Here is a 16,765-nt window from a genome sequence, read left to right as displayed (position 1 = left end):
GCATATATATGTATATGCACATACATATGTACGTACATACATGTATGTGTATATACGTATATGTGTATGTATATGTAAACAGAGTAATAAATATGTACGAACATATATACATATATACAGGTGTGTATATATATAGGTATATGTAAAATAAATACGATTGATTGATTGATTGATTGATTATAAATAAATGCCCTCATGAGGACTATGATGACGACGAGGCCTGGCTCCTGAGGAGGCCTCTAGCCCCGCCCCCTCCCGCCCAGGCGCGCGCCCTGATTGGCGGAGCCGGGGGGGAGGCGGAGCCAACGGAGCGCCGAGCGCCTCGATGGCGCGGGCGGGCCGTGGGGCGGCGCCATTTTGTGGGGCCGGAGGGGGCTCGCGCTGCCTTTTCCCGCGCGGCGGGGCGCGAGGCTGCGGACGGCCCCGCCCGCCAACAGCGACTTCCGGTGAGGCCAACGCGGGGGGGAGGGGCGGCCTGCCAGAAGGGAGGGAGGGAGGGAGGGGGGGCGGGGGGGGCCTCTCCTCCTCCTCCTCCTCCTCCTCCTGAGGCGACGGGGCGGGACCCGCGCCATGATGGGGCCATTGGGGGGCATTAATGATAACAATGATGGCATTTATTAAGCGCTTACTATGTGCCAAGCACTGTTCTAAGCGCTGGGGAGGTGACAAGGTGATCAGGTTGTCCCACAGGGGGGCCCACAGCCTTCACCCCCATTTGACAGATGAGGGAAATGAGGCCCAGAGAAGTAATGATAATAATAATCATGATGTTGATGGCATTTATTAAGTGCTTACTATGTGCCAAGCACTGTTCTAAGCACTGGGGAGGTTACAAGGTGATCAGGTTGTCTCACAGGGGGCTCACAGTCTTCACCCCCATTTGACAGATGTGGGAACTGAGGCAAAGAGAAGTTAAGTGACTTGCCCAAAGTCCCACAGCTGACAATTGGTGGAGCCGGGATTTGAACCCATGACCTCTGACTCACAGTCTTCATCCCCATTTGACAGATGAGGGAAATGAGGCCCAGAGAAGTAATAATAATAATAATAATAATAATAATAATAATAATAATAATAATGATGGCATTTATTAAGCGCTTACTTTGTGCCAAGCACTGTTCTAAGCGCTGGGGAGGTTACAAGGTGATCAGGTTGTCCCCCGTGGGGCTCCCAGTCTTCATCCCCATTTGACAGATGAGGTCACTGAGGCCCAGAGAAGTGAAGTTGAGAAGCAGCGTGGCTCAGTGGGAAGAGCCCGGGCTTTGGAGTCACAGGTCATGGGTTCTAATTCCGCCCCCACCAACTGTCAGCTGGGTGACTTTGGGCAAGGCACTTCTCTGGGCCTCAGTGACCTCATCTGTCAAATGGGGATGAAGACTGTGAGCCCCCCCATGGATCAACCTGATCACCTTGTAACCTCCCCAGCGCTTAGAACAGTGCTTGGCACATAGTAAGCGTTTAATAAATGCCAACATTATTATTATTATCATTTGTTCAGTGCTTACTATGTGCCAAGCACTGTTCTAAGCACTGGGGAGATTACAAGGTGATCAGGTTGGCCCATGGAGGGGCTCACAGTCTTCATCCCCATTTGACAAATGAGGGAATTGAGGCACAGAGAATAATAATAATAATAATAATGGTGGCATTTATTAAGCGCTTGCTATGTGCCAAGCACTGTTCTAAGCACTAGGGAGGTTACAAGGTGATCATGTGGTCCCACGGGGGGCTCACAGTCTTCATCCCCATTTGACAGATGAGGGAATTGAGGCACAGAGAATAATAATAATAATGATGGCATTTATTAAGCGCTTAATATGTGCCAAGCACTGTTCTAAGCGCTGGGGAGGTTACAGGGTGATCAGGTTGTCCCACGGGGGGCTCACAGTCTTCATCCCCATTTGACAGATGAGGTCACTGAGGCCCAGAGAAGTGAAGTTGAGAAGCAGCGTGGCTCAGTGAAAGAGCCCAGGCTTGGGGGTCCGGGGTTCATTCATTCATTCAATCGTATTTATTGAGCGCTTACTGTGTGCAGAGCACTGGACTAAGCGCTTGGGAAGTACAAGTTGGCAAAATCCCAACTCCTCCACTTAGCTGTGTGACTTTGGACAAGTCACTTCACTTCTCTGGGCCTCAGTTCCCTCATCTGTCAAATGAGGATGAAGACTGTGAGCCCCTTGTGGGACAACCTGATTACCTTGTGTCTCCCCAGCGCTTAGAACAGTGCTTTGCGTGTAGTAAACGCTTAACAAATGCCATCATTAGTATTATTATTAAGTGACTTGCCCCAGTCACACAGCTGACAATTGGCAGAGCCGGGATTTGAACCCATGACCTCTGACTCTAAAGCCCGTACTCCTTCCATTGAGCCACGTAATAATAATAATGGCATTTGTTAAGCGCTTACTATGTGCCAAGCACTGTTCTAAGCGCTGGGGGGGATACAAGGTGATCAGGTTGTCCCACGGGGGGCTCACAGTCTTCATCCCCATTTGACAGATGAGGGAACTGAGGCCCAGTGAAGTGACTTGCCCATAGTCCCACAGCTAAGTGGTGCCCAGCGCTTAGAACCGTGTTTTGGACATAGTAAGTGCTTAATAAATACCATAAAAAAGTGGCAGAGGCAGGATTTGAACCCATGACCTCTGACTCCAAAGGCTGCACCCTTTCCACTGAGCCGCGTAATAATGATGGCATTTGTTAAGCGCGTACTATATGCTGAGCACTGTTCTAAGCATTGGGGGGGGGATACAGGGTGATCAGGTTGTCCCACGGGGGGCTCACAGTCTTAATCCCCATTTTCCAGATGAGGTCACTGAGGCGCAGAGAAGTCAAGTGAATTGGCCCATAGTCCCACAGCTGACAAGTGGAGGACCCGGGATTTGAACCCATGACCTCTGACTCCAAAGGCTGTGCTCCTTCCACTGAGCCATGTAATAATAATGATGGCATTTGTTAAGCGCTTACTATGTGCCAAGCACTGTTCTAAGCACTGGGGGGGATACAAGGTGATCAGGTTGTCCCACAGGGGGCTCACAGTCTTCATCCCCATTTTACAGATGAGGTCACTGAGGCACAGGGAAGTGAAGTGACTTGCCCAAAGTCACACAGCTGACAAGTGGCGGAGGCGGGATTAGAACCCATGACCTCTGACTCCCAAGCCCGGGCTCTTGCCACTGAGCCACGCTGCTCCTCAATAATAACAATAATAATAATGATGGCATTTGTTCAGTTCTTACTATGTGCCAAACACTGTTCATACTGCTGGGGGTACATAAAAGGTGATCAGGTTGTCCCACGTGGGGCTCCCAGTCTTCATCCCCATTTTACAGATGAGGTCACTGAGGCCCAGAGAAGTGAAGTGTCTTGCCCAAAGTCCCACAGCTGACAAGTGGCGGAGTCGGAATTAAAACCCATGACCTCTGACTCCCAAGTCCGGGCTCTTTCCACTAATCAATCAATCAATCAATCAATCATATTTATTGAGCGCTTACTATGTGCAGAGCACTGGACTAAGCGCTTGGGAAGTACAAATTGGCAACATCTAGAGACAGTCCCTACCCAACAGTGGGCTCATAGTCTAAAAGGGGGAGACAGAGAAAAAAAAAAACCAAACATACTAACAAAATAAAATAAATAGAATAGATATGTACAAGTAAAATAAATAAATAAATAAATAGAGTAATAAGCCACGGCGGGGTAATAATGATGGCATTTAAGCACTTACTATGTGTCAGGCACTGTTCTAGGTGCTGGGGGGGATACAAGGTGATCAGGTTGTCCCACGGGGGGCTCACAGTCTTCATCCCCATTTGACAGATGAGATCACTGAGGCCCAGCGAATTGATTTGCCCAAAGTCCCACAGCTAAGTGGCGGAGCCAGGATTAGAACCCACGACCTCAGGCTCCCAAGCCGGGGCTCTTTCCAATGTGCCAAGCACTGTCCTAAGTGCTGGATAATAATAATAATAATAATAATAATAATAATAATAATAATAATACTTGTTAAGCGCTTACTATGTGTCGAGCACTGTTCTGAGCGCCGGGGTAGATAATAGTATCAATGGCATCTGTTATCATCATCATCAATCGTATTTATTGAGCGCTTACTATGTGCAGAGCACTGTACTAAGTGCTTGGGAAGTACAAATTGGCAACATATAGAGACAGTCCCTACCCAACAGTGGGTTCACTATGTGTCAAGCGCTGGATCATAATAATAATGAGCGTTTACTATGTGTCAAGCACTGTTCTGAGCGCTGGGGTAGATCCAAGGTAATCAGGTTGGCCCACATGGGGCTCCTAGTCTTCATCCCCATTTGATTTATTACTCTATTTATTTTACTTGTACCTATCTATTTTATTTATTTTATTTTGTTAATATGTTTGGTTTTGTTGTCTGTCTCCCCCTTCTAGACTGTGAGCCCGCTGTTGGGTAGGGACCGTCTCTAGATGTTGCCAACTTGGACTTCCCAAGCGCTTAGTACAGTGCTCTGCACACAGTAAGCGCTCAATAAATACGATTGATCGATTGATTTAACAGATAAGGGAATTGAGGCCCAGAGAAAATAATAATAATAATAATAATGGCATTTGTTAAGCGCTTGCTATGTGCAAAGCACTGTTCTAAGCGCTGGGGAGGTTACAAGGTGATCGGGTTGTCCCATGTGGGGCTCACAGCCTTAATCCCCATTTTACAGATGAGGTGACTGAGGCCCAGAGAAGTGAAGTGACTTGCCCGAAGTCACACAGCTGACAAGTGGCGGAGCCAAGATTAGAACCCACGACCTCTGACTCCCAAGCCCGGGCTCCTGCCACTAAGCCACGCTTATCATCAGGTTGTCCCACGTGGGGCTCACAGTCTTCATCCCCATTTGACAGATGAGGTCACTGAGGCCCAGTGAAGTGATTTGCTCAAAGTCCAACAGCTGACAAGTGGCGGAGCCAGGATTAGAACCCACGACCTCAGGCTCCCAAGCCCGGGCTCTTTCCAATGTGCCAAGCGCTGGATCATAATAATAATAATAATCGTACCTGTTAAGCGCTTAGGTCCTTGTCCCCTCCCTCTGTAGTCCTTCATTCAATCACATTTATTGAGCGCTTACTGTGTGCAGAGCACTGTACTAGAGAAGCAGCGTGGCTCAGTGGAAAGAGCCCGGGCTTTGGAGTCGGTGGTCATGGGTTCAAATCCTGGCTCCGCCAATTGTCAAGCTGTGTGACTTTGGGCAAGACACTTCGCTTCTCTGGGCCTCAGTTACCTCATCTGTAAAATGGGGATGAAGACTGTGAGCCCCCTGTGGGACAACCCGATCATCTTGTAACCTCCCCAGCGCTTGCTTTGCACATAGTAAGCGCTTAATAATGCCATTATTATTATTATTATTACTAAGCACTTGGAAAGTAAAATTCAGCAATAGAGACAATCCCTGCCCACAGTGGGCTTGAGAAGCAGCGTGGCTCGGTGGAAAGAGCCCTGGCTTGAGAGTCAGGGGTCATGGGTTCAAATTCCGGCTCCGCCACCTGTCAGCTGTGGGACTTGGAGCAACTCGCTTCCCTTCTCTGGGCCTCAGTTTCCCCACCTGTAAAATGGGGATTGGGATAGAGAGACGGTCCCTACCCAACAGCGGACTCACAGTCTTGAAACAGGCACAGAGTAGTGAAGCGACTGGCCCAAGATCACCCAGCAGACAAGGGGTGGAGCCGGGATTAGAACCCACGACCTTCCAACTCCCAGGCCCACGTGCCATCCACTACACTGCACTATACTACAGTAGCGGCGGGTGGGTGAAGTTCACAGATGAAAGTTCAAAGAAGTTCATAGAGAAGCAGCGTGGCTCAGTGGAAAGAGCCCGGGCTTTGGAGTCAGAGGTCATGGGTTCAAATCCCAGCTCTGCCAATTGTCAGCTGTGTGACTTTGGGCAAGTCACTTCACTTCTCAGTGCCTCAGTTCCCTCATCTGTAAAACGGGGATGAAGACTGTGAGCCCCCCGTGGGACAACCTGATCACCTTGTATCCCCCCCAGCGCTTAGAACAGTGCTTTGCACATAGTAAGTGCTTAATAAATGCCATTATTATTATTATTATTATGAGTGTATTTTATTTTATTTTTTAGTCCTCTGGATTACTGACTTTAATTACAAAAAAAACAGGTTTGGGCATACTCTGTAAAAAAAAAAAACAAAAAACAGCCAAAAAACAAAACTTAATCCTGCAGAGCATCCTTAATCTTGCAGAGCACTTACTGTGTGCAGAACACTGTACTGAGCGCTTGGGAGAGTATGATACAGCAGAGATGGTAGATAAGAATAATAATAATAATAACGGCATTTTTTAAGCGCTTACTATGTGCAAAGCGCTGTTCTAAGCGCTGAGGAGGTTACAAGGTGATCCGTTTGTCCCACGTGGAGCTCACAATCTTACCGATGAGGTGACTGAGGCACAGAGAAGTTAAGTGACTTGCCCTTAAGTGTGTGTGTGTGTGTGTGACCTTGAGCAAGTCACTTAACTTCTCTGAGCCTCAGTTCCCTCATCTGTCAAATGGGGATGAAGACAGTGAGCCCCCCGTGGGACAGTCCCCCCAGGGCTAAGAACAGTGCTTTGCACATAGTAAGCGCTGAACAAACACCTTCTCTGCAGGCTCCCGTTTCCTTGTTGTCCCTACTTGTTGTCCCGCCAAAACCTCAAACTTAACATGGCCAAAACAGAACTCCTCATCTTCTCCCCCAAACTCTGTTCTCCCCGTGACTTTCCCTTCACTGTAGACACCACTACCCTTCATCTCGCAAGCCATAACCTTGTCAAACCTCGATCTCATCCGTCTCGCCGCCGACCTCTCCCCCACAACCTACCTCCGGCTTGGAACCCCCTCCCTCCTCATATCGGACAAATAATTGCCCTCCCCAACTTCAAAGCCTTTTTGAAGGCACATCTCCTCCAAGAAGCCTTCCCTGACTAAGCGCTCCTCTCCTCTCCTCCCATCCCCAAAACCCATAAATACATCCCTGGGCCTTCATTACTTCATCTGTAAAGTGGGGATTAAGACCGTGAGCCCCATGTGGGGCAGGGACTGTGTCCAACCTGATTAGCTTTTATCTAACGCAGCGCTCGGAACAGTGCTCGACAGTAAGCACTTAACAAATACGGTTATTATTATGAAACTTTAGAGAAAAGGAATCCAAGGTCCACGGATGTCAAAGGTCGTGTTACCAGAGAAAGGAGGAATCAAGAGCAAGATCTTGTGACTTCTCAGCTGGTTTTGGGGGTAGGATTTAGAGTGTTACTTGAAATGAGCATTTGGATCCCTGTTGGCTAATCAGTCAATTAGTGGTATCTGTCGAGGGATACTGCGTGCATCTAATAATGTGGTTAGGTTCAGTCAATCAAGTAATCGTATTTATTAAGTGCTTACTGTGTGGAGATTACTGTACTAAGCACTTGGGAGAGGATACTATAAATGTGGTTAGGTTCAGTCAATCAAGTAATCATATTTATTAAGTGCTTACTGTGTGGAGATTACTGTACTAAGCACTTGGGAGAGGATAATATAAGAGTTGGAAGGCGTGTAATCTGCCCACAAGTAGACAGTGAGATAAATTATGCATATGTCTATAAATGCTGTGGAGCTGAGGGTGGGTTGAATAAAGGGTACAAATCCAAGAGCAAGGTCAACACTGTAGGGAGAGGGAGTAAGTGCTTTGTACAGTGCTTTGCACACAGTAAGCGCCCAATAAATACAAATGAACGATCCCCCTCCCCATCCCCCCTGCCTTACCTCCTTCCCCTCCCCACAGCACCTGTATATATGTATATGTGTTTGTACGTATTTATTACTCTATTTATTTTATTTGTACATATTTATTCTGTATATTTTATTTTGTTAATATGTTTTGTTTTGTTCTCTGTCTCCCCCTTCTAAGCCCACTGTTGGTTAGGGACTGTCTCTATGTGTTGCCAACTTGTACTTCCCAAGCACTTAGTCCAGTGCTCTGCACACAGTAAACGCTCAATAAATACGATTGAATGAATGAATGAATGAATATCTGTAATTTATTCATCTATGTATTTGTATTGATGCCTGTCTCTCCCTCTGGAATGTAAACTTGTGGGTAGGAATATGTCTATTTGGTGTTATACTCTCCCAAGCACCCGCTTTTTCCTCTGCTCCTCCCCATCCCCCCCGTCCTACCACCTTCCCCTCCCCACAGCACCTGTATATATGTTTGTACAGATTTGTTACTTTATTTTACTTGTACATATTTACTATTCTGTTTATTTTGTTAATGATGTTCATCTAGCTTTATTTCTATTTATTCTGATGACTTGACACCCGTCCACATGTTTTGTTTTGTTGTCTGTCTCCCACTTCTAGACTGTGAGCCTGTTGTTGGGTAGGGACCGTCTCAATATGTTGCCAACTTGTACTTCCCGAGCGCTTAGTTCAGTGCTCTGCACACAGTAAGCGCTCAATAAATACGATTGAATGAATGAATGATTGCTTTGCACACAGTAAGCGCTCAATAAATGTGATTGGATAAATGAATGAATGTCCCCAAACCTTTTCCATAACCCAAATGCACCTGCCCCTTGCCCTTCGAGGTACAGATTACAGCATGCTCCCCTTTCCCCAGTGACTTTTTAAGTAAATCAATGGTATTTATTGTGTGCTTACTGTGTGCAGAGCACTGTATTAAGTGCTTGGGAGAGTACAGTGGAGTTGGAAGACATGGTTCCTGCCCACCAAGAGCTTAGAGTCTAGGTGGGGAGACAGACAATAAAGAAATTACAGATACGGGGAGTGGTGGAGTGTAAGGATATTCATTCATTCATTCATTCAATTGTATTTATTGAGCGCTTACTGTGTGCAGAGCACTGTACTAAGCGCTTGGGAAGTACAGGTTGGGAACATATAGAGACGGTCCCTTCCCAACAGAGGGCTCACAGTCTAGAAGGGGGAGAAGGGGTACTGATGTGACCAGGAAGGAGAGAAATTCTGGGAAAAGGGATTTGGAGATTTGGGATGTGGTTGACTGAGAGGTGAAGAGGGTGTTTTGGGTGGGGGAGAGATCTGAGAAGTCTCCCCCTTCCCCAGTCCTTTCTTTTTTAAAAAAATGGTATTCGTTAATATATATATATCCATATATATATATGGATATCCTGGATATGGATAAAAATATCCATATTTATGGATATTTATATATCTTATACTTATCTTATGGATATATATATATATGGATATCCTGGATATGGATATATATATATATGTATATATATATATATACATATATATATATATATCCATAAGTCATGTGGGGCTCAAGGTAGGATGGTGGTGTGGTCTACAGAGAGAGGGAAGTCTGGTGGAGGATGGTGTTCGGGTGGGAAGATGAGAAGCTCTGTTTTTGACATTTAGTTTAACATTTCGGTGGGACCTCCTGAAGGCAGGAGGAAATGTGAATCTGCAGAGAAGCAGTGAGGTCAGGACTGGAAAGGTAAATTTGGGAATCCCTTCTAGAGGTGGTAGTCGCAACTATGGGAGCGAATGAGCATAGGTGGAGACTAGGAGGGGACCTAGAACTGAGCCACGAGGGACTTCCACAGGTAAGGGGTGGAGGCAGAGGAGGAGCCCTCGAAAGAGACTGAGAAGTAGGGGCCAGAGAGATAGGAAGAGAGCTAGAAAAGGACTTTTTTCCTGGTACTGATCCCGCCCCTGCCAGCTAACTTTCACCTTTGGCTAGGAGGGGGTTTTGAAAACCACAGCAGACCCTGCGGAAGGCATATGTAGCAGTGCAAGCTGGTTAAAGCCGTGTTTCCCGATGTGCTTTTGGCTAAAATGTTGCTTGGACTAGGGGACGGTCTTCCAAAAAAATGTGGCCTATCTGGGCTTAGCGTGGTGGACTAGCAGAAGAAACTGCGCGGGCACACGGCATCAGACTGAGGAAACACTGCAGTGGAGGCAAGATGTCATGAGAACAAACACAATCTCATTTATTAGGAGCACTTCCTCTCCCCCACATCCCCCTCTCCATCTCCTCCATCTTACCTCCTTCCCTTCCCCACAGCACCTGTATATATGTATATATGTTTGTACATATTTATTACTCTATTTATTTATTTATTTATTTATTTATTTATTTTACTTGTACATATCTATTCTATTTGTTTTATTTTGTTAGTATGTTTGGTTTTGTTCTCTGTCTCCCCCTTTTAGACTGTGAGCCCAATGTTGGGTAGGGACTGTCTCTATATGTTGCCAATTTGTACTTCCCAAGCGCTTAGTCCAGTGCTCTGCACATAGTAAGCGCTCAATAAATACGATTGATGATGATGATGATGATGATGTATGTTTCCGTGTTCTCAATGGAAAGTGTATTGTCAGTGCCCTTTGGTCTTTATGCTGATTTACCCACAGTCATGGGTGAGAGATCATTATCTTCGGTGTCAAATTTAAAAAGTGAAGCACAGTCATGTATTGCAAGAATACTAAATTGAGATATTTTGCATTTGCAAACGCCTTGATTTTTTTTCTCAGTGAAACAGTTTTCAGTCTTTTTCTCTGGTTATGTCTCTCAAATATGGTGCTGATTGCACTGGTATGCATACGTAACGCTGTTCTTTTGAATTCTCTCTTCGTTGTTTCTCTAGTTTGAATTTTTGCAAAATTGATAAAATCAGGAGAAATGAAATCATTTCTCCATGCCCCAAGTTATTGTTTGCATCGGGTTACATGGCTGTTTTAATTTTACTCAGGTTTATTCAAGATGCTGTGTCCTCCACTCCTGTGTGTATTTCTGCTTATGGTACCTGGTTGGGCTCAGGATGATGAATGGATTGATCCCACAGATATGCTTAACTATGATGCTGCTTCTGGAACGATGAGAAAAGCTTCACAGGTATTTTTATTTCAATTGCATTTGTCTTCTTTCCTTATTTTCAGCTGGTAAACAAAAATATTCGTGGGATTAGCTCTTGTGTGCAACTTGTCTCGCACAAATTACTTGATTAGCATTAGAAGCCCCAGAAGAAGAGTGGAAATAACAAAATATTTACCAGGTGTATTTGGTATTAGAAAACTCAAAATGCTTATTTTTGAATGACTTAGCTTCCTGGTACATGAAATATATATATATATATATATATATATTTTTTACTATTGGCCTTTTACTTATAAATTCAAGCAGTTAGGTGCTTACTGTGTGCAGTAAGCAGCGTGGCTCAGTGGAAAGAGTGCGGGCTTTGGAGTCAGAGGTCATGGGTTCAAATCCCGGCTCCACCAATTGCCAGCTTTATGACTTTGGGCAAGTCACTTCACTTCTCTGGGCCTCAGTTACCTCATCTGTAGAATGGGGATGAAGACTGTGAGCCCCCCATGGGACAACCTGATCACCTTGTAATCTCCCCAGTGCTTAAAACAGTGCTTTGAACATAGTAAGCACTTAATAAATGCTATCGTTATTATTATTATTATTACTGTAGTAAGTGCTTAATAAATGCTATCGTTATTATTATTATTATTACTGTAGTAAGTGCCTAATAAATGCTTTCGTTATTATTATTATTATTATTACTGTACTAAGCGATTGAGAAAGTACAGCCTAATTGATGTTGGTAGACATGAGTGAATCCTTCTCACAAGGAGCTTACAGTCTGCAGGGGAAGACAGACACTTAAGTAGATTAGGGATAGGGGAAATAGTAGAATATGAGTATTGTGGAGCTGAAGTGAGCATCAAAGTGCATAAGGAGTACACAGCTAAGTGCAGAGTCAGTGCAGAAGGGGAAGGGTGGGTAGTGGAAATAAAGGGCTTGGTCTGGGAAGGCCTCTTGGAGGAGGTGTCATCTTTAGGAGAGTTTTGCAGGTGAGGAGAGTGGTTGGATACGAAGGGGGAAGGGAGTTCCAGGCCTGAAGGAGAATGAGGGAAAGGGGTGGGTGGCGGGATAGATGAGATTGAGGTACAGAGAATAGGTTGGTTTTACAAGAGTGGAGTGGACGGGCTGGGTTGTAGTCGGAGGTCAGTGAGGAGAGGTAGGAGGCAAGGGATGGTTGAGTGCTTTAAAGCTGAAGGTGAGTTTTTGTTTGGCGTGGAATTGGAAAGGCAACCAGTAGAGTTTATTGAGTAGGAAGACATGAACTGAACGGTTTTTTGGAAAATGATCCAGGCAGCAGAGTGAAGGATGGACTGGAGTGGGGAGAGACAGGAGGCAGGGAGGTCCGCGAAGAGGCTGATGCAGTCGTCAAGGCGGGAAATCATGAGTGCTTGGATGAACGTGGTAGCAGAAAGGGTGGGTTCTAGAGGTTTTGTGAAGGGTAGAACTGACAGGATTTGGTAACAGATGGAGTGTGTGGGTTGAGTGAGAGAGGTGAGTCGAGGATAGAGCCAAGGTTATGGCTTGTGAGATGAAGGATAGTGGGGTCTAGAGTGAAGGGAAAGTCACGGGGAGAACAGAGTTTGGGTGAGAAGATGAGGAGTTCTGTTTTGGCCATGTTAAGTTTGAGGTTTTGGCGGGACAACAAGTAGGGACAACAAGGAAACGGGAGCCTGCAGAGTAGGTGGGAGGTCAGGGCTGGAGAGGGAGATTTGGGAATCATCTGGGTAGAGATGGTAGAGAAAGCCGTGGGAGCAAATGAGTTCTCCAAGTGAGTGGGTTGAGGGACAGTTAGAGACTGGTAGGCAGGGAAGGAGACGGAGAGAGAGAGAGCGGCCTGATAGAGGGGAGTAGAACCGCTAGAGGATGGTGTCAGTGAAGCCAAGATTAGATAATGCTTCCCAGAGAAGGGGGTGGTCCACAGTGTTGAAGGCAGCAAAAAAGTTGAGGATAATTAGGATGAAGTAGTGATAGTTGGTTTTGGCAAGAAGAAGATCATTGGTGATGTAGAGAGCTGTTTCAGTGGAGTGGAGGGGCTTAAGGAGAGTGTTGGAGGAGAGAAAGTGTAGACAACTTAGGAGTTTGGAGAGGAATGGTAGGAGGGAGATAGAAGCAGTGGAAAGAGTTGGAGTCAGTGGTCATGAGTTCAAATCCCGGCTCCGCCAATTGTCAGCTGTGTGACCCTGGGCAAGTCACTGAACTTCTCTGGGCCTCAGTTCCCTCATCTGTAAACTGGGGATTGACTGTGAGCCCCACGTGGGGCAACCTGATCACCTTGTAACCTCCCCCGTGCTTAGAACAGTGCTTCACACATAGTAAGCGCTTAATAAATGCCATCATTAATAACCGGAGAATGCTGTGAGGTCAGGGAAGGGTTTTTTTTTTTAGGATAGGGAGTATTCATTCATTCATATTTATTGAGCACTTACCATGTGCAGAGTACTGTAGTAAGCGCTTGGAAGGTACAATTTGGCAACAGAGACAATCCCTGTCCAACAACAGGCTCACAGTGTAGGAGACATGAGCTTGTTTGAAAGGAGTGGGGAAGGAGCCATTGAAAAGTGAATGGTTGAAGGTGGGGCTCAGGGAAGAGGCAGTTGTTTTGAGGTGAGAAGGGACAGTAAGTCTCAGCCTTCTTTAATTTACCTGTTATCTAATTTTAGTTTACAAATAGTAAGAGATTGAGTCAATTTGACTATCAGAGCGACACTATATAGTAGTTGGCTGTTTGTTCAGTTATTTTGAAATCCCACAAGCTTTTCCCTTCTACTTAGATTAGAAAGGTAATTAATTAAATGAATACTACAAAGGCATGTAAGTTGTCTGCTGCTATGGTGGCATCTTGCCAAACACTACTGTAATTCACCAAGACATTTCTGTTCAGGGGCAGCATGGGAGAACGAGGAAGACATAGGCGTCGGGCAAATGAGCTCTTTGTTTTCTCTTCTGGATTTTGACCAGCTACTCATCATCCTCATCCTCAATCGTATTTATTGAGCGCTTACTGTGTGCAGAGCACTGTACTAAGCGCTTGGGAAGTACAAATTGGCAACATATAGAGACGGCCCCTACCCAACAGTGGGCTCACAGTCTAAAAGGGGGAGACAGAGAACAAAACCAAACATACTAACAGAATAAAATAAATAGAATAGATATGTACAAGTAAAATAAATAAATAAATAGAGTAATAAATAAATAAATAGAGTAATACTCCCGGATTCATTGACTGCATTAGTTTGTCAGTGCGACAAGATGCCCTTCCTGGCATTTGGTCGTGCTCACTGGGCCACAAAGGATTCAGATAGGCTGGAAGCCCCCCAGCAACAGGGTGACACTGCAAAGGGGAAGATCCCCACAAACTTGCTGGTGACCGGGGGAATCGTCCAAGACAGCTAAAGGGGCTCCTCTAGGTCTCAGAGATCACGTTGCCAACGTGTACTTCCCAAGCGCTTAGTACAGTGCTCTGCACACAGTAAGCGCTCAACAGATACGATTGAATGAATGAATGACAGGGTCCAAAGCTCAGTGAAGAGGGTAGAATTTGGGAGGAGGCAGGGGATCTTTTCAAGATCCAGCTGGGAAAGGTGAGAGAGCTGAAAAGGGGGCAGGAGGGACTGGAAAAAAGCAGGGGAGTTTTTTTTTTTAGGAAGATCACGCCTGTTGATTTCAGTTGTCTGGAGAAAGTAATTTAGCCAGGTCACTAGGGAAAGACACGGGGGAAGGCGGGGGACAGGGAGCTAAACATCTGAGTCAAGTGAGTAGGAGTCATTTTCAGATGTGAAAAATAAACCCCACCACATTTTATTGAGGCCGTCGGAGTTTTTAGGAACTTAGATCCAGTTTTGTTAATATTAAATTCCAGATAAGAAACTTTGGGGTTGGAGAGTAGATTTTTAATTGGTGGTGGTTCCTAATCAGGGAGACCTTTATTTTATTTTCATGTGTTTAAAAAGATTTTGTTATGTCCGGTTCTCTCGTGTTGATTATGAACGCTCCTGTTTACCCTGTTGTAGATGAATGCTGTTCCACCAGAAAAAGAGATGGAAATGAGTGTGGCTCCTTCCCACAAATCATGTGACGACGAAGTATCAGAATGTTATACCAGACTTGCTTCCTTAAATCAAAAGGTTAGAATTTCTTTCATAATTTTGTGTTCTGTCAAAAGGTTCTTGTGGATGGCAATTTTTCTAACTCTTGGCCAAAGAAACATTTTCCTTACATCATTGCAGTCTTGTGCCCCACTACAGCATGGTTCTACCCTTCCCAAATGCGTCCGTGTCATCAGGTGCAACTTCCGATTGACTTGCCTGCAGTGATTTAAGTTCCACTGTAGAATTAACCTCAACATTCAGCTGAGTCTTACTCTGTAAATCTCTCTCTGCCCACTCACCCCACAATCCCTCTTCCAGCTCCTAGTTGCTTTCTTAATCCCTTCTACCCCTCAAACTCAGCTTGTCCCCCAACCTGGGGTCCAGTATTTATCATCATCAATCGTATTTATTGAGCGCTTACTATGTGCAGAGCACTGTATTTATTTTTAACCTGTATTGCATAATGTGCTTGCTGCCGCTGCCGGAAAAATGCAAACAGGAAAACATTATCTTCCAGCCATTGATCACAGCCAGGACTCCGGTAAAATTCTCCTGCGTACAGTATGTGCTCAGGGAAGATCACTGATGATGATAATTGTGGTATTTACTAAGCATTACTCTGTGCCAAGCACTGTTTTAATTACTGGGATAGTTACAAGACAGTCCTGTCGGACAGAGTCCCCATCCCATAGGGAGCTCACAGTCTTAATCCCCATTTTACAGATGAGAGAATTGAGGTCCAGAGAAGTTAAGTCGCTTGCCCAAGGTCACACAGCAGACATAGAGAAGCAGCTTGGCTCAGTGGAAAGAGCCCGGGCTTGGGAGTCAGAGGTTATGGGTTCTAATCCCGGCTCCTCCACTTGTCAGCTGTGTGATTTTGGGCAAGTCACGTAACTTCTCTGGGCCTCAGTTACCTCATCTGTAAAATGAGGATTAAGACTGTGAGCTGCACGTGGGACAACCTGATCACCTTGTATCCACCCCAGCGCTTAGAACAGTTCTTCGCACATAGTAAGCACTTAACAAATGCCATTATTGTTATTATTATTATTATTATTGTGTGGCAGAGCCGGGATTAAAACCCCAGGCCTGTGTTCTTTTTAATAGGCCACACTGCTTCCCACAGTTGATCAGGTGGTTGACTAAGGTGGAGAGCAAGATGGACGCAAAGAAACTCATAAAGATTTTCAAATCAACGAAAGTAAATTAGCTTTGCAGCCCAGTCAGTAAATAAGATCCAAACAAGGAATTATGAAGTGGTGAGGCCCGTAAGAAGTCATTTAGTCCACTTCCCCACCTTCCAGCCAAGCCCGCGAAAACTATCTCAGTGAAAAAGATTGCTGTTTTAGAATTTGATAGTCGTTCGGTGTTACTCTCTTTAGAGAGCTCATTTCAAAGCAAAAACCCTTGGGGAATGAAGACATTTTGAAAAATCCATGTGAATGTTAAAAGCATTTCTAAAAGTGGCTTTTTGAGAAGACATTTTGATGGAGACTAAGGCAGACATACATAGTTTATAAGGAGAGAGGTATGTTAAATTAGGGAACTTCAATCCCATTCCGCTCTGCAGGGCAATTTATTGATTTTTACCAATCCATATGCAATTTTATTATATATTGATTTAAACTTTTCATAAAAGCATACCCTGGGTTATAGCCACTTGGCAACACACACAACTGGGAGATCTGTCGTAGTATAACTGCTGATGTATCCCAGAACATCCCATCGTTGTCGATAAGTCAGTGCCCTCTCCGCTCCACTCTTGCTGCTCTCCCTTATCTGTCAGTCAGTGGTATTTATTGAGCTCTGAC

General features: G+C 45.2%; 1 protein-coding gene across 2 annotated transcripts in view; it reads left to right on the top strand.

The window, feature by feature from the left end:
• Window positions 1-368: 368 nt before the first annotated feature.
• The window catches only part of CLCC1 (chloride channel CLIC like 1), a 38,422-nt gene continuing 22,025 nt past the window's right edge, over window positions 369-16,765 (top strand). For both annotated transcript variants that reach the window (XM_038745447.1, XM_038745446.1), the window contains exons 1-3: window positions 369-446; window positions 10,748-10,890; window positions 14,877-14,990. In XM_038745447.1, coding sequence (XP_038601375.1) covers window positions 10,759-10,890; window positions 14,877-14,990 — 246 coding nt within the window. In that variant the 5' untranslated portion in view covers window positions 369-446; window positions 10,748-10,758. The remainder of the gene's footprint in view (window positions 447-10,747; window positions 10,891-14,876; window positions 14,991-16,765) is intronic.

Source organism: Tachyglossus aculeatus, chromosome 4 (genome assembly GCF_015852505.1).
Source record: "Tachyglossus aculeatus isolate mTacAcu1 chromosome 4, mTacAcu1.pri, whole genome shotgun sequence".
Lineage (NCBI taxonomy): Eukaryota > Metazoa > Chordata > Mammalia > Monotremata > Tachyglossidae > Tachyglossus > Tachyglossus aculeatus.
Note: the sequence above shows the minus strand (reverse complement) of the source record. Positions and strands in the feature narration are given on the sequence as shown.